Below are 19,406 nucleotides of genomic sequence, written 5' to 3' on the forward strand. Positions count from 1 at the left end.
TTTGAAAGAACCAAGAGCACGCTGTCATTAACTTTAAGACCTTTATTAACAGATGCTTGCAGTTTGACTTGAAAAAATCAGGCGTACTTTTCATACAAATTAAAAATGAGGTTCTTAAAAATCTCAACTTGACCAGATATGAAACAATTTAAAAACCTTTAAAGGTGTATTGAGAAAAAACAGACTTTTAAAAAACGTGTTTATTGTTTCCAAAAGGAGACTTCTTTAGGTAAAAATAATAAAAACCCCATGCTGCATAGATAATGCAGATAGTTCTAGTAATCTGGTCAACAGCAAAAAGCAAGCACTTAAGGTCTTCAGTTCCAATTCTTTTGTTCATTTCTTATTGCTGGAATTTCATTTTCTTTTCTTCTTCATTTCTTAAGTCTTTTCTTTGATGACTAAACTGAAAGAAAGAGAAATAAAGGCCCATCAGACACATCATGGCACCGAGGCGTTCAGCTAGAGGCTCGCCTACAAGTTACATTCATGCTGCTTTCACACACACAAATCTCCAAGCACAGCAGCCTGCTGCGCAGGGATGGAAGCTGGCAGCTTCCATCACAAGTGAGCGCAGAGGAACCCAGGACAAAGCACTCCTCACCCCCTCAGCAGAACCTCGCGGCTCCATACAGGCCTGCCTGCTTTGAGAGCAAAGAGCCAATGACTACAGAAGGCAGAATGAGCAAACAGCTCTGATTTCCGCAGGGACCTCCGTGCGCTGCAGGCAGCCCAGCAGCACCTCAGCACAGCACTGAGGTCCCTGCAGAACACACCTCCCATTGCAGCCCCTCCACCACCATTTCCAGCCCTTCCAGGGTGAGAAGCTCCTACGAAAATGCTGCAAATTCAACATCTATTTACAAGAAACAGATGTGTAGAGGTGGAAAAGCCACACAGGGCAACCAAAGCCACAATGCTGGCAGGCCTGAGTAATATCTAGTGTCTGTGCACACCTGCACAACTTTTTCAGGTCACCATACCAGCATCAAAATGCTTCTTGTGGGTGAACTTTGATAGCAGAGAGCAATTGAGGCTTTAAGGTTAGCAATATTCATTCCACCAGGGAAAATTAAAGCCTGGTAGCAGAGCCCTCCCAGTTACCCAGCACTCGCACAGCAAAAGCTCACAGCTGGCACTGCAGAACCAGCAAGCAGCGCAGCCACTTCAGCTGCAACAGGCACAGCACCACTGACACGAGCCTGCAAAGCACAGCTTGGAAGGCAGCGCCCAAGACAAAGAGATCCCTGCGTCACCTCGCGCCCAGCAGCCCGGCGCTCACCCGGATGATGGTAGAGATGTTAAGCCGGCGTTTACTCAGCCCCGCCCTGCTCGGCCTCGGGAGCGGACGTGTTCTCAGCTGGTGGTTCGGCTGTCTTCGTCTCTTTGCCATCTTGTGGTTTAGGGTTCTCTGGGCGTCTGCGTCTGTAGTTGAAGTTACGACGGTACCGACGTTGAGGTGGCTGCTGACCTTGGGTCTCGTCCCCTTGGTTCTCTTTATCTTCTTCGTTTCCATCCTCTCTAGGCTGTCTTTGACGAGGAGGACCCCTGAAAGTCAAGCTGGGCTTTAACCATGCAGCATCTGAGCGCCGCGGCGTTCCGGCCGTGCTGCTAGAGCACGAGGCGACAGCGAGAGCCGGCCTGCAGCATACCTGCGGAATCGTGGTCTGTAACCCCGATACATGTTCTGCCTGACTGGTCTGCCTTGCTCTCCTGCACCTTGGTTGTCAGCACCCTGGAAGACACGAGGCAACAAGCGCTCTCAGCCAGGCAGACAAACCACACTGAGGGCTGCGAGGCGACGGCGGCCTCAGTGCACGACAGCGGCGCTGCAGAGCTCCTCTGCGCCCCATCACTCCTAACAAAACTTAACACGCATCCCAGCGCGCGGCCGTCCCACAGCTGCATCCAACAGCTGCGTTTTATCTCACTGCTCAGCCTTGCAGAGCACATCTCCAGCATCTGGAGCAGGGTGATAAAACGCAGCCCTGCAAAGGAACCACATCTTGTGCGTTACCTCCACTATCTCTCCCTGCACGGGAGGGTTGGAATATTGCGGTCGACGCCCGTAGGGCCTACGCATGTAGTAAGGTGGGTACCGCCGCCTGCGGTAGGGACGGCGCTGCTGGGCTTGGCCTTCCGGGATGTTCTCTGCTCCTTCGTTCTTCTCCCCACTCTCACTGTTCTGGTAGTTTTGCTGGTAGTTGCGTGGAGGACCCCTGCGACGCGGATATCGTCTGTAATGGTTACGGTCTGCTGCGTATTTGCTGCCTTGCACTGGAACGCCACCAGGCCCTGTCACGTTCGCTGCCTCCGCACCCTGAGGAGCACAGAGAGGTCAGGTAAGCAGCGAGCAGCAAACCGGAGCCACTCGGTGCCCACCTGCATCCCATCTGTAAACCATTCATCTCCCCGGATGCCATTGGGCGCCTGCTCAAACCACAGCACCACAGCACAGCCCGCAGAGCTGCTCCTGCACGCTCCCAGAACACCCAGAGCTTTACCTTCTCTCCTTCAACCACATCAAACTCCACGGTCTCTCCGTCTCCTACGCTGCGGAGGTACTTCCTGGGGTTATTCTTCTTTATGGCAGTCTGACAACAAATATGGCAAAGTTACACTCACAGGCACAGCGGGAAAACGCTACTGAGTGAAGTTTGTGTTGGTGTTCTGGGGGAAGGAATCTAGCTGTTGGTTTGTTGAGGCATCCTCGTGGACAAGCAATTAAGCCACAGTGGAAACTCAAAGCCAGAAGATGTGTGTGCTTCACTACAGCTCTGGCCTACCTGGCGCAGCCTTAAAGCTGTCCTGGAATGTCTGCCCACATGCTTCCAGTTGGAGATACAAAGCAGCCCCCCAAAAATATCAGAAGTTTCTCACTAAGCGCTCTGTGTGTTCTTATTAGGTGCATGCACTCATTACAAGAGCTTATTTGGGGTTATTTCCTACGCTGCTCAGCAGCGGATTGCATTTCTGACAGTCGCTGAATGCTCTGTAAGCACAGCTCTCAGCTACATTCTACTCAGCAAACACTTTTTAATAAGTGTCACAACTTCACAAATTAATGTCAGCAACAGAATTCAGGTCCATTTGTTCCCTCAATGGAATAAAATCCATCAGAAAACACGTCCACACGTTTCAGCATGTAAGCAGTGATTTTAAGGGAGACACAGGAAACCTCACTGCCACAGCTGAGCACAAGGTGGGAAAGCAGCCTGCCTGATGTGCAAACCCAGCGGGAAGTGCGACAGCCCCGCTTTGCCCTCCACCCCACTTGGCTAGGGGCAGGCACAGCACATTTCAGCTCCCAACACATCTTACCTGATGGACAAACACATCTTCCTTGGTGTCATTCCTGCAAGACAGCACGAAACAGAAATTCAGACGTGAGACCAGCAGCGCGCTGGCCCAGTTTGAAATTCAGATACCTGGGACAGCACAGTGGAAGATGTGACATCACAGGCTATGAAAAGCAGCATGCACGGCCTGCTTCCCCAGCTCCACTTCCTGCAGGCCGCATCCATGAGCACTCCACAGGGCAGCAGCGCGGCTGGCAGGCAGGGGGGCACAGGGAGCTTCCTGCTCTCAGTTACTCAGCACAGCCCCAGCTGTCCTCATGCTGCTGCAGAGCCGCGCTCACCATCACAGCCTGCCTGCAGCCGACCCTCAGGCTCACATCGCAGGGCTGAGCCTCGCCACAGCCTCACTTCAAGTCATTGCACAGACCAACACCGCTGAGTGCCTTTCATTTCCTATGATGCACACGGCAGGCACAGCCGGCGCTGCGGCGCTCGTACCTGGACTCCTCACACAGCTTTAACACACGGCAACAACTCTGTAACAACTCAACTGTCACACAGCACCACACCCCCGTTTCCTTGTGGAACTGCAAACACTGCAGAGCTGATGGAAAGCAGTTAGCCCAGCAGGCTACAGAAGGCGATCCTCGGGAGGCAGCTCAGCCCCGGCCCACCAGGCAGCACCCAGCAGCTCTTACAAAGCCTAACGCTCCTGTTCTCAACACGAGATCGCAGGTGTTCCAAGAACTGAGGACCTGAGGGAAGCCCAGAGCCTGCCTTCAGTCCGGTGCTTTCCCTTGGTGAGAGCACAGCAGTGGTAACTGCTCACCACCCGAGCTCTGTGCGGATGCCCTACACTGCTCCCGAGCCCCATTCCTGCAAGCACATCAGCTGCTCCTCACTTCATTTAGAGCCCTTTCTACATCACAGTTCCCACTGAAAAGCACACTGCAGTTGTGGCTCAGTAAACAACTCTGTTCTGCTGAACCAGACCAAGGTGGAGACGTGATTTGTTAAAAACCCTCCTGGTTCATTCTATAACCCAGCGTCTGCCACAGGATTTCTGCACTAAGCCCATCTAGGAGCAGTACATGTGCTGCCACACGGATGATGTGGGAATAACGATCAGTACTTTGCAAACAAAATAGGAAACAGAACAGGAGGTGCCCATTTTGAAGGCCCTGTGAGACACTCATCTCTTCTCGGTGCCAGACGATGCTCTCAATATCTTTAATCTCTTCTTTAAAAAAATCAGAAGAGCAAGCAGCGATTAAGGAAGCACAGCAAAGCTGTAAATACAAAGCCAGATATCAGCGTGCAGCTCCAATTATGGCAACAAGAGCAACTCAGCTGCCTGCACGTTCATTTATTACACTGACAACTGCAAGGAACAACCGACAGAATTCAACCTAGTATTTCAGAAAACAGTAATAAACGTCCTTAATACTAACACACACCAACAGACTACAACCACAGCCAACGTGAGCTGCAGGCAGACCCAGGCAAAGCTCCACAGCTTCGCTGAGCCTGAGCCGTTTGGGAGCAGAAGCGTTATCAAGAGATGAGAGCTGAGCTGGAGCACATGAGCTCACGCTGCGTTTCTCATTAGGAACAGCAACCTCAGGGATTAAACAGCTGCCAAAATAATACGAGCAGGGAAGCCATTCAGATGCCTTAAGTAGCTGCTCCCGCTTCCGTGCTTGACTCATGCAGCAGCTTTCAGCTACGAGTGGAACAGAAAAGCCTTCCCCAGAGGTGAAGCAGCGACCTGTAGCTGTGCACGCACCTCCCGGAGCCGGGATGCTGCAGCAGCTCTGCCAGCTGTTTGACACCCGACACTCAGCCACCACGTGGGGAACGCACACTGGGCAAGGCTGTAGAGCTGCTCACCGGCCAGCCAAGGAGCTCAGAGGCTTAAGACCAGGCCACAGTGTAACAGGTAGATGAAAAGGTGGTATTTAGGTCAAACTTCCACAGAATCATCAGTACCAATACTTGCTCCCCTGGAGAAGATTTCCCCAGCTTCCTGTCAAATCCTGCCATGGTGGATTTCAAGTCCCCCAGCTCCCATTTTGTGCATCTTTCTCCAAGTTAACACACTGATGGAACTAAGGCAGCAGAGCCACGTGCTGTCACACAGGACAGAAGCAGCAGTGACCTCCAGCAGGAAACAGGGCTGCCCTAGGGCTTTCCCCATCCCAAGGTCCTGGCAGGGAACAGCCCTGCAGGGCGTGCAGCATGACAACGCCTTCTGGAAACATGGCCTCTGCAGAACCACCACCCGCAGGCTCTCCAAACTGACTGAGGGAAGAACTGCTCTCTAGATCAACTGCTGTCAGAGAAGGAATCCTAACAGCATGTTTCTCAAGGCCTCCTTACATCCTGTGGTCTTGTGATGGACAAGAAATCTGCATCTTGCACATTTCCTTACATGCTTACAGCTGTCTGAGGATCACCGCTATTTTTAACCGACATCAATGCCACTGGACATCACATAATCACAGAATTGTATGGATCAGAAGGGATCTCTAGAGATCAAATCCAACCCCCTGCTAAGACACGTTCTCCAGAGCAGGTCACACAGGTGGGTATCCAGGTTGGTCTTTAACATCTGCAGAGAAGAAACACCACCACCTCTCTGCACTGCCTGCTCCAGTGCTCTGCCTCTCTGACAGTAAAGTTCTTCCTTGTGCTAGTACGGAACTTCCTATGTTCCAGTTTCTGTTCACTGCCTCTTGTTTTGCTGCTGCATGCCACCAAAGACAGTCTGCCCCCACCAACTTGACTCCCACACTTTAGATACCTTGAAACAGTGATCAGATCTCCTCTCAGCTTTCTTCATACAGGCCCCGATCTCTCTGTAGCCCTGCTGGGCTCTCCCCAGCAGTTCCCTGCCTGCCTTGAACTGGGCAGCCTAGCACTGGGCCCACTGCTATGGATGTGGCCTCCCCGGGGCAGAGCAGAGGGGAGGAGAACCTCCCTCGTTCTGCAGGCCACGCTCTGTGGGGTCCCACTGGCCTTCCTGACCACCAGAGCACACCGCTGGTATGGTCATCCTGCTGGCCACCAGGACACCCAGGTCCCTCATCGCAGAGCTCCTCTCAGCAGCTCAGCCTCTCACCCGCACCGATGCCTACAGCTGTTCCTCCCCAGCTGCACGACTCTCATCGAACCTCAACATCCCCTCCGCCCAATTCCCCGCCGCCTGTCCCGCTCAACTTCACAGTGAGGTCTAAACGAGCACCGCAGCGCGCTGACAGCCCACGCCAACGCCCCGAGCAGCAGGAAAGGCCTTAACGCGGGCCACGCCACCGCGGGATGAAGTCCCGAGCTCCCCCCACCCCCGCGCCGCCCCGCTCACCTGTTGATGAAGCCGTAACCGTTCCGTACGTTGAACCATTTCACTGTTCCCAAAACCTTCGTTGCTGGGAGAGGAGGGGGGCGAAGGAGAAATAGAAGAGAGCGCGGGGCGCGGCGTCAGGCGCGGCACGTGGCGGGGCGGCGCACACAAAGGCCCCGCGTGGCGGACATCTTGAGCCGCGCCGCCCCGCCCCCACCAACGACACGCGGGGCCCGGCGGCGAGCGGCGCGCGCGCGGAGGGGAAGGGGGGCGGGGGGAGGAAGGGGGAGCGGGCGCGCGCCCAACGGCCGCCGCGGGGGAAGGGGGGCGCGCGCCGCGCTGTGAGGAAGGGCGCGCGCAGCCCCGGGGGTGGGGATGTGAGGGGAGGGGGGGAAGGGGCGCGCGCACCGCCCGTTGAGGCCCTCCCCCGCCCCGCGGCCCGCTTCCTCCCTCACCGATGACCTTCTTGTCCCCGCCGGCGGGAGGCGCCGCCGAGGCCAGGCCGCCGCTCCCGTTCCCGCTCCCGCCGTTGGGTTTGGAGTCGGCGGGGGCGGCGGCGGGGGCCGCCGCGGGGACGGGGGCGGCGGGCGGCTGGGTCTCGGCCTCGCTGCTCATGGCGGCGGCTGTTCGGTGCGGACGGTGGTGGTGACTGGCTGTTTGCGCCGCCTCCCGCGGTGTGATGGTGACTGAGGCCGGCCGTGGGGGGGCTGCTCCCTGCTCCGGGCTCGCTGAGCTCCGCTCTCCGCTCCCGATACCGATCGAACTGGCCACAATGGCGGCCCGCACCGGCTAGCCACACCGCGCGCCCCGCCCGCGCGCGACGCTATTGGCCGCTAGCCCCGCCCGTCAGACGGTGAGCCAATCCCGCAGGCTTTTCCCCTCCCGGCGGCGGCCGTTTACCGAACGTCCATTGGCCGCACTACCTGCCTTTCCTTGGCTCCGGGCTCCTATTGGCCGCTCGGCCGGCGGTTGCTGGGCTTCTTTATCTTCCCGCCTACCTCCGCGCCCCGCCCCCGAGCCCTGATTGGCCGCCACCGCTGAGGGGGCCGAGGCTCCCGGCGCTGCGGGCCCGGCGGGGGCAGCGTGCGCGGCCACGCGGCGCGGCAGGCGTTGGAGTCGGAGCCGTTCGGCACGCGCCCGGCTGTTGCCCCTCACAGCGCCGAGCCGCGGCGAACCGAGCGGTGCCACCAGAGCGCAGTGCCCGGGCGCCCCGAGGACAGTTGAGCTGCGGTGGCACCGCTCCCGAGGAGCTGCTCTCATTACATTTCCTCGAGGCAAACGCCTCTAATTGAGCTCTTTAAGAGCCGGGCCGCGGCTCCGAGGGCTCTTCAAAGCCTGGTTTTTAATTAGCCTTTTCCCAGCGACACCTCCGTGCCTCCGCCCGCAGGGACACCGCGCTGGGTTTGTTGTGACTGAGCCATCCTGTCTCCCATTTCTCCTCCTGCCCTCCAGTCGCGGTTGGCCGCACACTCACAGCCCTGCCCTCAGCCACGAGAAACCGCCGGGAAACGGCGAGCAAACCGTGCTGAGCTCAGCTGCAGGGGCTGCAAAGACGGGCTGGGGGAGCTGGGCTTGTTCAGCCTGGAGAAAAGGCTGCGGGGTGATCGAACGGCAGCCTTCAGTACCTAAAGGGAGCCTGCAAACAGGAGGGGAGTCAACTCTTGGAAAGGGGAGATGACAGCAGGACGAGGGGAAATGGTTTTAAATCTTCCCTCCTTCAGATGAGGTTGGATGTGAGGGAGAAGTTCAAGGTCCGGAGGTGCTTAAGGCCAGGCTGGATGGGGCCCTGGGCAGCCTGGTCTGGTGTTAAACGTGGAGTTGACTGCTCTGCATGCAGTGGGAGGGTTGGAGATTCACAGAATCACAGAATGGCCAGGGTTGGAAGGGACCTCAAGGATCACGAATCTCCAACCCCTCTGCATCCACAGCCTCTCTGGGCAGCTGTTCCAGCACCTCACCACTCTCATAGTAAAGAACTTCCCCTGATATCCAACCTAAATCTTCCCTCCCTCAACTTAAAACCGTTTCCCCTCGTCCTGCTGTTATCTCCCCTTTCAAAGAGCTGATTCCCTTCCTGTTTGCAGGCTCCCTTTAAGTACTGCAGGCTGCACTGCGGTCACCCCACAGCCGCCTTTTCTCCAAGCTGAACAAGCCCAGCTCCGTCAGCCTGTCTTCATAGGGGAGGTGCTGCAGCCCCCTGATCATCCTCTGGAGCCTTCATGATCCTTGAGGTCCCTTCCAACGCAAGGCATTCTGTGATTCTATGTCAGAAAATACAATGGTATATAGATTAGAGGGGTCACATAAAACAAAGGAGTCAGAGCTGCTTATCAGTTTTATCAATAACTGGGGAAGAATCTTCAAATCTCAGCGATGAAGCCTATAAAGATGTGTCTCCTGATGGCTTATGAGCTCAGGGCAGCTTTTGAGGAAGGGCAACACTGCAGGGGCTGGAGGTGAACGTGAAGTTCAGATGAGTAACAGGCAGTCAAACTGCCTCCGTTTGCAGTGCCCACCGTTGGAGAATGATGCTGTAGCTCAGATAGAGGATAACAATCATCTGCTCTGCAGCAGATTCCAGAATTTGCTTCACACATGACTGAAGGGTGACTTCATCACAGGAAATTAAATCCAAAAATATTGGTGTTTGAGAGAACTTTTAGCCAGCAAGTAAGGAACAGCAAGATCCACAGGCTGGGAAGCTGAAACTCAGTATATTCAGTGTCCAAGGTAGATAAACAGGATATAATTAACCACTGGCACAACTTTCAAGAGGTTGTAATGGATTTACCACTGTTAGATATTAATTTGGGGAAGCTGTGTGACCCCTGCTATGCAGGAAGTACAACTGGCTGATCACAGTGATAGAAATACATCAGGCTGAGAAAACGCTGCTGAGCCTGGACCCAGAAATAGGCTGGTTTCCCTGGTGAGAAAGCAGAGTGAATTTGGGTACCCACAGCCAGAACTGTGAACCTCAGCACTGCAGCTGGAGGCAGAGCTCCTCTGAGCCGCCTGGAGTCAGGCTCATGCCTAAACCCCACAGGGAAAGGGCATCCAGATGCATTCCCTGAGCATGAGCAACAGCTGAGCGTCTCATTTTTTGCTCACCTCTGTCTCACAGCTGTTACCCAAGTTTTCTCCTCCTCTGGTTGAGGAATTTTCAACCCTTGTCTCCTAGGAGAAATCGTGGCTATGCAAAGCCAGGATGGGAATGGGATCATCTGCTTTGTTTCCTTCATCACCTGGCATGCTGCAGGTACAAGTGAGACACGCTGAGCAGGAGAGAATAAACTGCAAGCATCCTCGGCAGCTGTGCAATCCCACAGCCTGCCCTAAAGATTTTGAGCAGCCGTTACGTAGGAGATGACACCAAAGCATGCCTCCAGGATCTGTCCTCTGCCATGTCAGCATCAGCCCACACCTCCCTGAGCCAGCCCTGCTCCTGCACCTCAGGCACAGATCACAAAGCATTGTGCTGCGCGAGGAGAGGAGCGACAGGGCAGATCAGGACGGGACAAAGCAACTGCACGTGACAGAACAGACTCTGTCCAACCTCTGATATTTAATCTGCTGCAGAGAAAACTCACCTTGGAGCCCAGCGCCCACAAAGGGTGACTTTGAGCTGCAAACCCAGTCTGACAATGACAGTTTTCCCACAGACCTGCAGCCTCACCTTTGTTCTCTGCAACCTCAGGAGCCCTGAATTCTATGGCATGCTCATTCTCTGCCTGCTAACCAAAAGACCTTCCATCAACACCCTTCTAACACCCGTGTCAATTCCTCTCACACCTGTGGCATAAAAGAGCCCAGTGCCTTTTGGCCCAGGACATGCCAGGTGAGGGCTAACAGCAAAACTCACTCCAGAGCCCAGAAAATCCTGGCCATCATGCCTCTATCCTGTCCTGAGCTTCAATAAGGTTGCATGTAGAAAGGTTCAAGGCATCCCCCAGAACTTCTCTGCCACGGCAGCTTCACAGCCAGAGCTGCTGCAGCACAGCTCAGGTGTGTTCCTTGCATTTCTGCTTTCCCCTTAGCAAATGCCCTGCAGCAATGCCTGTCACCACCTCACCCAGGAAACATTCTGTACCGAATCAGCTGGGGTAATGCACACACCACAGTGAAGGCAGTATGCCTTTTTGCCCACAGAATCCACTCCCAGGCACGTTTACTGATATCCACTACGCAAATATGTAACAAAATCCTTTATTTACATTTCAACATACTTAAAAAAAATTATATATGCCAATTATTTCATGATTTCAGGAGTCTGTGAGGACGACTGGAGCAGCAGGGGAACTGGCTGGAGCTGGAGCTGCGTGGAGCTGGCAAAGGCCAATCCACCCACAAGGGAGCACTGAAACAAAGGAGAACAAACTGTCCCAGGTGCTCAGCAGCCACCTTCAGCATCCTGCAGCACAGCACTGGGTGCTGAATTGGTTCTGCCTGCTGCGTGCACCAGCTCATGGCAAACAAGTCTCCACTCCAGCACCTGTGCCTGGCTCTGAATTCATAACCAACACTGCCTGTTTCTCCAGGCTGATCTTAAAGATCTTTACAAACAACTCATTTAACTGTCTGAAGGAGGGAGAGATAAACCCCGTTCCTGTCAAGAGCTAGCTGAAAGGCAGCAGTGTGCAGAAAGATGTTTCCTAAGACCTGGCTGGGAAGGAAGCAGATGCAAACTGAAGATATGCAGCTGGATGTTGACCAGAGATTATACAGAAAGGCTCCAAAGAAACACGATCAATAGGTCTGGGCCTGAAGGCAGCCCTGAAGGGGACCCAACACATCAGCAAGGCTCTTTCCATCTGCAAGAAAGCCTATTAACAAAGCTGCCCCCCATCTCCAAAAGTCTATAAAGGCCAGAAGCACCGAGTGACTGCATTCCATACTGTCACTTCATCACACAGAAGCATTTGAAGCACTGCAAATCTGAAAGGCTTTACCATGCCAGCAGGGATGTGTCTTCATAGGTAATTCCAGACATCTTTGGAAATCATATAAAGGAGGGTTAAAAACTGTGTGGAGTGCTTTTGTCAGTGCCTGCCTGCTGAAATTTGAAAAGTCAGCAACCAAATGGCTCATACAGCAGATTTTTGATAAGCTGCAGCCTGACACATTGAAATCTGGTCAGATTTGCTCGAATGCTTGTGGTATTTTTCTAGTGAAAAATGCCAACAGAATACTCTGTGTTAGTCTAAGTTCAGCCTTGCACCTGTTTGGTTTAAGCAAAATGAAGCTGGGGTAATGCTGGAAACGTTTCCCTTTGCATGAGGACAGCGGTGTTCCTCTCAATTAAGGTAAGGCTCTGTCACACAGCAATTCCTCAGCCCTCCCGTGGCGGCAGCCCTATGGCTGCAGTGAGCAGGAAGACTTAAGTCCTCTCTTTCTGCAGCACTGCTCTTGATCCCTGTCTGCACCACACATGGATGCTCTGCTTTCTGCAGCAACAGCAGAGAGCACTTAGCTGCAGGTTGAACGACCGTCCGCTCCCTCCTGCCTGAGCAACCCCAGCTCAATTCCTCTTGCAGATCCCTTTTCATCCACTGCTCTCTGAAGCTGAGGCTTCAAGGCAACCTAACCCCATCCAAGGCAGGGCTGACCCCGTCTTCCCTCAGACTGCAGCCACAAAATCACTTCCCTTTAGTGCTGCCTTTGGTCTTCATGAAGACTGAAGGGAAACTGCTTCAGGGAGTTGAGCTGATAGAGAACATCATGCTATCCGAGCAGCACTTTGTGATGGATCACTCAGCTGAGCCAACTTTCTGCAAGCTCATGCGAACGTGACAACAAGTCAAGAGAGAAATAAGGAGCACAGAAACCCACTGTTCAACTACAGCAGATGCCTCAGAAATCTGAGACTTACCCCGTTCCTACTCCACTGCTTTACATCTCCCCACACTGAGAGATCACAACTGGCAGCTTGGGTTTGTTATTCGGTCCTGTGGGCACATTCTGGGGACAGATACAAGGTTACATCTCATCAAAACAGCAAACCCAGAGACACCTAATGGTCGGCAGCTCTGCTTTTTGCATTCTCTGATGGCAGAGGCCCTCGTGCACATTTCCCAACCCACAGCTGTGCCACGATGTCAGCAACTGCCCTTTTTTAACCTGCTCACCACCCTGCCACGGCACCCAGTCAGTGCTCCTATTTATCTGAACGTATCCTGGCAGCTCATCAAAAGATTGGTTTAACTTTTCTAATTAGATTTGCCAATCACACATCAGCAGAACTGATGGTTTGACACCCACTGAATGATCCTGGGCAGTGGCACGGAAGCAATCTGCTTTACACTCCTGTCTGATGGAACAGCTTTTCAATTCAGCTTCCTGAACAAATGCAAAGCGCTGCAAATCAAGCTGGGGGAATAAAATCCCTGCTCAAAGCCTAAGCAGCAGCCATGGGAGCACAGCATTTCCAAAGTCCATCTGAATGACAGACTATTTCACAACGGATTTCCTATTATCTTGCAGTGAAGACTGATGACACCAGTTATTGTTAGTGTATTCCCTGGTATTCGTTACACAGGAGAGAACAGAACAACCACTGCTGCCCTCCCACGACTTTCCAACACGGATTTCACACAGAAAAAAGGCAAATCCCACTTACTTCAATTTTTCTCATTACCAGCAGCCCGTCAACGATTTTACCTGAAATGAGAAATGCATCCACCTCAGGGCTGTGCTTTAACCTTCGCTGCCTTCCCCAGCACATCCAATTCCTGCTCCTCTCCCTGGGCACGGCTCTCTAAACTGACAGCAGTGAGCAGGACAAGAGCTTCAGGCCTGGCCTTGGAATCTTACAGCTCAAGAGGCAGCACAGAAAAGTCAGTCATCCTCTGAAAGCACATCTCATACCTACAAACTCAGCTGGAAACTCCATTTGGATGCCAGCCCCACTCCGACAGTGGAGTAGAAAGGCATCCATCCCCTCATCCTTTGTCCCATCTGCACTGGCACAAGGATTTCTGCACTAACAGTGACACAACGATCAAGGATCTGATCTGGATTAAAGTTAAGCTGAGAAAAAAACGTTTCTAAAGACACATCTCAATACCTGGCAGCACAAATACCTCCGCTGGCACAATGGATGGGGAAGGAAAAAGCAGACCACAGCCATTTATATTTTAGCAGCTGTGCCACAGGAATGGCCCAAGACTCTGCATGCCAGGCCGTACTCACCGAACACAACGTGTTTTCCATCCAACCAGTCACACTTGGAGCACGTGATGAAAAACTGACACCCGTTAGTGCTTGGGCCACTGTTTGCCTGCGGGGTGAAAACATCAAAATGCAAAGCATTACAAATTAGGACTTCCCAAAGCTGGAGGCAGAGAGATCTGACATTGGAAAGAGCTGCTGCTTCAGAAATGGCCTCACTGCCTCTTATTAAGCTTACTGATTCATAAACCAGAGGAAACAAGACACATTTGCAGGAGAGCACCTGTGCTTGGACATGGTGCACTATCAGGTCCTGCTGCTCTGTGCAAGCACACAACAACATCTTCAGTGACTGCAGCATCACTCTGGGGAAAAATGTTCTAAAAGACAGCACAGTAACAGTGCTGTGACTCTGAAACTCCACAGTCTTTGTTTTCTCCTCACTAAGGTCAGTGTTCAACAACAGTATAAGGGAAGAAAAAGACCCTTCGCTCATCACTGTACAAGACCTGCAATTGTCAAGTCATTCTGAAAGCTGAGCAAACAAAACACGTTCCTGAGCTCCAACAGGTAAGAAGAAAGGAGGCTGGAGGATGAGGACTCCTGCATTGCTCAAACCATAAGCAATCTTCCAGCTGGTAACTTACAACACAGGTCTGTCACACTTTCCATCCCACTGTACAGATTCCTACTGTCTGGCAAACACAATTTATACATTCAGGAAAAAGGCAGAGAGAAAATACCAAAAGCTCCCAGTCTTCACTTTATCCTTACCATAGAAAGCAGGCCAGGAGCAGAGTGTTTCAGCTTGAAGTTTTCATCTGCAAAAGGCCCCCTATATATACTGGCTACTCCAGTGCCATCGCCCTGCACAAGAGAGGCAATTAGTCAGCCACAGCATCAGCTCTGCAGCATGAACTTGAAATAAGCAAAATCACCGTGCTAAACTCAGCCCAAAAAAGAGATGCTGCCCTGCCATTATAATACCAGTGGTGAACACATTCAGACGTTTCATTCCTTTCCTCCAAGTCAACACACCTTGCCCTTACCACAAGCACAAGCACTCAGACCTCAGGACTTGATTTATCAACCACAGAAGCGTGGCCCATAACTGCTGCACTGCAGAGACTCCTGTGCTCTGCCAAAGGACTGAGATCCTTCAGCACAATGGCAGCGAGGAACCTTTCAGAGAAAGCTGCACAAGCAATTCAAACAGAATCCAGCACAGTGAAATTTACCACAGAATCACAAATGGCCAGGGTTGGAAGGGACCTCAGGGATCATGAATCTCAGCCCCATTTACTCTGTCTGCAGCCTGTCTCCCCTTATTGCCTTTCCACTTAACACACACCTTCTTTATTAAGCCTGACTTGATTCAAAATGATCTCTTGGAAGAGAGAAACGGGAAGGACAACAGAGTGGAAAGAAAAACCTCTGCAAGTTTGAAAAGCCCCTCGCTTTATAGTGAGTCATGCTGTCAGAGAGAGAAAACAGGGGGAAGGACGAGCTGCATGCTGTACAGCACGGGAAAAGGACAAAAGCAAGGCAGTACTACATACGTTTACAAAGTCACCTCCTTGGATCATGAAATCCTTTATTACCCTAAAAAAGTAAAGCAATACTTAGCTCCCAGTAGAAAAATGCCTTGTGAATGACTGTGAATGCTACAGTCTACAAGCAGTGAGCACTGACAGTATTTGACAGCACCCAAAGGGCTGACAGCAGAAGCTGCGCCCTTGAGGCAGGTCTCAAAGCCACCTGGTGCTGTTAAATCTCTAAACAAAAGCAGAAGTACCACCTGTGGAAAGTGCTTCCTTTATAACCTATGGGGACACCGTCTTTCCTACAAGGAAATAAAAAGGAAAATCATTACAACTCACAGTAAATCCCACCACAGAACCCTCCCAGGAGGTCACATTCCCACAGGGTCGCCCCCAGCATTAGGAGCTTAATGTATCACCTACCGACCCACCTCCTTCAGCCCATCCTGGATCCTAATTTTGCACTGATGCTACCAGAGGCCAAGGGAAACCTCGAATGGGCACAGCTGTTTGCAGCACGCATTTCACCATCTCAAAGAATCCCACTCCAATTTGCAGTACAGACATCTGGGCCACAATGTGTTTGGTGTTTTTTTCAGGCAAGGCATTTTTAGAGCAACAGGAGTATGACTGCATTTGTGCCCCAAAGGAAAAGACTTCCGTGACTCACTGAACCAGGCGTGCTTTCATCAGAGATTTCTGAAACTTTCCCATTGCACAGCAATACAGTGAGGAAAACTTCCAAGTGGGTCATCGTTCCAAGCACCCAGCCCAGTGTGTCTGAGAATGTGGGCAGAAGGAAAAAATAACTCGCATACCTGAATTCACCTGTACAAAACTGCCTGGAAAAGAAAAAAACACAGAAAAGCCAAGCATAAACCACTTCTGAATTTTGAGGACGCAGAGGTGGCACTCAGCAACGCGCACTGAATGCTGTGCAGGACTTGGCTTATTCCAGTGGGGGTGAAACAAGAATCACTGATAACCACTCAATGCTTCCATTTGGAAATGGAGTTTTGAGAAAGTCTGGATATTTAAAACCTGCTAAATAAAACCAATCCCAAAGTGTGGAACAGGGCACCATGTCTCACAGAGGACAGGCTATGTTCTCTTCTCTGGAACTGGAATGTCCAGGTGGTGAATTCTGCTGTCAGAGATGGAGAATGGGGCAGCAAGGAGGTTTTTACCATGACATGAAAGTGCTGCCTTTGTGAACTTTCTGAACATGAGCCGACAGTGTGCCCAGGTGGCCAAGAAGGCCAATGGCAGCCTGGCTTGCATCAGAAACAGTGTTGCAAGCAGGAGCAGAGAGGTGATTGTTCCCCTGTATTCAGCACTGGTGAGGCCGCACCTCGAGTGCTGTGTCCAGTTTTGGGCCCCACACTGCAAGAAAGACATCGAGGCCCTGGAACGTGTTCAAAGGAGGGCAACAAAGCTGGTGAGGGGTCTGGAACACAGGGCTGCTGAGGAGAGGCTGAAGGAGCTGGGAATGTTCAGCCTGGAGAAGAGGAGGCTCAGGGGGGACCTCACTGCTCTCTATAACTTCCTGAAGGGAGGCTGTAGTGAGCTGGGGGTCGGCCTCTTCTCTCGTGTCATCAGTGATAGGAGCAGAGGGAATGGCTTCAAGCTACGGCAGGGGAGATTCAGGCTGGACATGAGGAAGTATTACTTTTCAGAAAGGGTGGTCAGGCACTGGAATGGATGCCCAGGGAGGTGGTGGAGTCATCGAGCCTGGGGGTGTTCAAGGAAAGGCTGGATGTTGTGTTGAGGGACGTGGTTTAGTGGGATCTGTTGGGAATAGGTGAACAGTTGGACTGGGTGATCTTTTAGGTCTTTTCCAACCTTGGTGATTCTATGATTCTATGATAACTGAGCGTATCGGAAGCTCCACAGAGAGAGCAGAGAAGGGTCATGGTCTTTCTCCTTCAGCCCACGTGGACTCTCCCGGTGATCGGGATGCTGCACGGGCAGCACTGTGGGGACACAGAACTGAGGCGGGTGCGGTGATCACTGAAACCACCGCACTCCCGCACGCCCCTCGCAGCCCGCTGCCAGGCAGGGCGCCCAGCCGAGCCCGCGGTGCCGCCAGCTGCTCCTACCTGAAGTTCTCCGCGGTTTTGGGCACGACATCAGCAAACAGCTCGATCTTCATGCGGCCGACCTCCTGCAGAGACAGCGGCGGCTCAGCCCGCTCCGCCCCGCTCCCCCCCGCCCCAGCGCAGCTCCCAGCCGCCGCCACCCCGCCGCGAGAAGTCACGCAACCTCCGGGGCACCCAAGGGGACGGGGAACGGCACGGAGGGAGCAGCGCGTGGAGAGCGGCTGCGGCCTCGTGGTTCGCTCGGCCCAGAGAAGGGGAGACCAAGGGCGGGCACCGCGGCGGCCCGCAGCTCCCGCCGCCCACCTGCCCGCCGATGGTGACATCGAAGAACACCACGGGGTTGTTGGGGTTGGCCGCCAGCGCCGACATGACGGCCGCCTCACCCGGAAGCGGAAGCGGAGTGGAGGGAGGTAGGGCTACGCGCGCTCGAGCGGGCGGAAGCTGCTGTGCGTGTGACGTCATCACGTAACGTACGTCAAGTGAGGGCGCTGCGTTGCCGTCGTAGCGCCGTCTGTCCTGGGAGTCGCGGCGCGGGTTGCGGTGCAGGGGATCAGCCGGGAGGGGAGGCGGAGCACCGGGCGGCTGCTGAGACGGCAGTGAGAGCGAAGCAGAGGGCGCGGAACCCGATAACCTGAACGGATCTGCGGGTTTCTCGTCGCTGTTTGCCTGCCTCTCTCCCCTTCAGCCACACGAGGGCAGCCTTACCCTCACCGCGGGCTGCTGAATCCCACCGGGAAGGGTGACGGGGCTCAGCCGCGTGTCCGCCCTTAGGGCCGCTCTGTCGAGCAGCGTTACGGTGTTCAGGAAAGGGGTGAGATCCTCAGAGGTGATGGATCCCGTCCTCTGTGTGCTTCCATTCCCTCGGTTCCAGCATTGACTCGCATTCATCTCCTGCCCGCTCAGATCTTTTCCATCCCCACTCACAGAATCACAGAATGGCCAGGGTTGGAAGGGACCTCAGGAATCACGACAAAGTTCCAACCCCCTGCCACGTTCAGGGCCACCAACCTCCACGTTTAATGCTAAACCAGGCTGCCCAGGGCCCCATCCAACCTGGCCTTGAACACCTCCAGGGATGGACGGGGCATCCACAGCTCTCCGGGCAGCTGTTCCAGCACCTCACCACTCTCATAGGAAAGAACTTCCCCCTGACATCCAACCTCAATCTTCCCTGCCTCAACTTCAAACCACTGCCCCTTGTCCTGCTGTCATTTCCCCTTTCCAAGAGTTGACTCCTCTCCTGTTTGCAGGCTCCCTTTAGGTACTGAAAGGCTGCAATGAGCTCACTCCCCAGCCTTCTTTTCTCCAGGCTGAACAAGACCAGCTCCCCCAGCCTGTCTTCATAGGGGAGCTGCTGCAGCCCCCAATCATCTCTGTGGCTCCTCTGGACCCTCTCCAACAGCTCCCTGTCCTTCTTGTACTGGGGGTTCCAGACCTGGACACAGTGCTGCAGATGAGGCCTCACAAGAGCAGAGCAGCAGGGGACAATCAGCTCCATCCCTGCTGGCCTCCTCTCTTCTGATGGAGCCCGAGATACCATTTGCTCTCCCCCACAGCACCTGCCACAAACTTTTCTGCTTCCCTCTTTCCACGCACAGATCCCCTCCCCACTCCCTGTGCACATCAGCTCTCCTTCCACTCCCACCCATCCATGGGTGCATCCTTGCAGACCTTCCATTGCTGCTTGTAAGCATTCAGATCTACTCTATTTCCCTCTCTGCAGATTCAGATCCCCTCCTTTCACCACCCATGTTCCAAATTCCATTTCTTCAGCCTCTCCATCTCCCTTCTTGCTCCTTCCGGTTCCCTTTCCCCTCCTCCTTGCTCTCAGAGCTCCTCCCCGCTTCCATCTGCAGCCAAATTCCTTCCTCTTCCCTCAGTGGCCCTTCTCACTCCCCATACTGTGCTCAGATGCCTTCCATTCCTCCCCCTGTAAAACAGTTCTCTCCCTTCAAACCTC

General features: G+C 53.5%; 2 protein-coding genes across 4 annotated transcripts; both read right to left on the bottom strand.

The window, feature by feature from the left end:
- Nucleotides 1-182: 182 nt before the first annotated feature.
- On the bottom strand, nucleotides 183-7,415 carry YBX1 (Y-box binding protein 1). 2 transcript variants are annotated; one of them, XM_052691631.1, is made up of 8 exons: nucleotides 7,095-7,415; nucleotides 6,661-6,724; nucleotides 3,322-3,355; nucleotides 2,505-2,594; nucleotides 2,018-2,320; nucleotides 1,653-1,735; nucleotides 1,283-1,560; nucleotides 183-401 (listed from the first exon to the last, which is right to left on the bottom strand). In XM_052691631.1, the coding sequence occupies exons 1-7, from the start codon at nucleotides 7,252-7,254 to the stop codon at nucleotides 1,314-1,316; spliced, it is 981 nt and encodes a 326-aa protein (XP_052547591.1). In that variant the 5' UTR covers nucleotides 7,255-7,415; the 3' UTR covers nucleotides 183-401; nucleotides 1,283-1,313. The 2 variants fall into 2 exon arrangements, with proteins under 2 accessions (XP_052547591.1, XP_052547592.1); XM_052691632.1 differs by having other exon boundaries at nucleotides 1,283-1,548; nucleotides 7,095-7,414.
- Nucleotides 7,416-10,829: 3,414 nt separating this feature from the next.
- PPIH (peptidylprolyl isomerase H) lies at nucleotides 10,830-17,876 on the bottom strand. 2 transcript variants are annotated; one of them, XM_052691634.1, is made up of 10 exons: nucleotides 17,750-17,876; nucleotides 17,447-17,511; nucleotides 16,166-16,189; nucleotides 15,605-15,649; nucleotides 15,366-15,408; nucleotides 14,581-14,673; nucleotides 13,828-13,915; nucleotides 13,256-13,296; nucleotides 12,509-12,597; nucleotides 10,830-10,996 (listed from the first exon to the last, which is right to left on the bottom strand). In XM_052691634.1, exons 1-9 carry the CDS (start codon nucleotides 17,813-17,815, stop codon nucleotides 12,529-12,531), a joined length of 534 nt encoding a protein of 177 aa, XP_052547594.1. In that variant the 5' UTR covers nucleotides 17,816-17,876; the 3' UTR covers nucleotides 10,830-10,996; nucleotides 12,509-12,528. The 2 variants fall into 2 exon arrangements, with proteins under 2 accessions (XP_052547594.1, XP_052547595.1); XM_052691635.1 differs by having other exon boundaries at nucleotides 16,018-16,189.
- Between the last annotated feature and the right edge of the window lie 1,530 nt (nucleotides 17,877-19,406).

This window comes from Tympanuchus pallidicinctus, unplaced genomic scaffold (genome assembly GCF_026119805.1).
Source record: "Tympanuchus pallidicinctus isolate F22 unplaced genomic scaffold, pur_lepc_1.0 scaffold29, whole genome shotgun sequence".
Taxonomy (NCBI): Eukaryota; Metazoa; Chordata; class Aves; order Galliformes; family Phasianidae; genus Tympanuchus; species Tympanuchus pallidicinctus.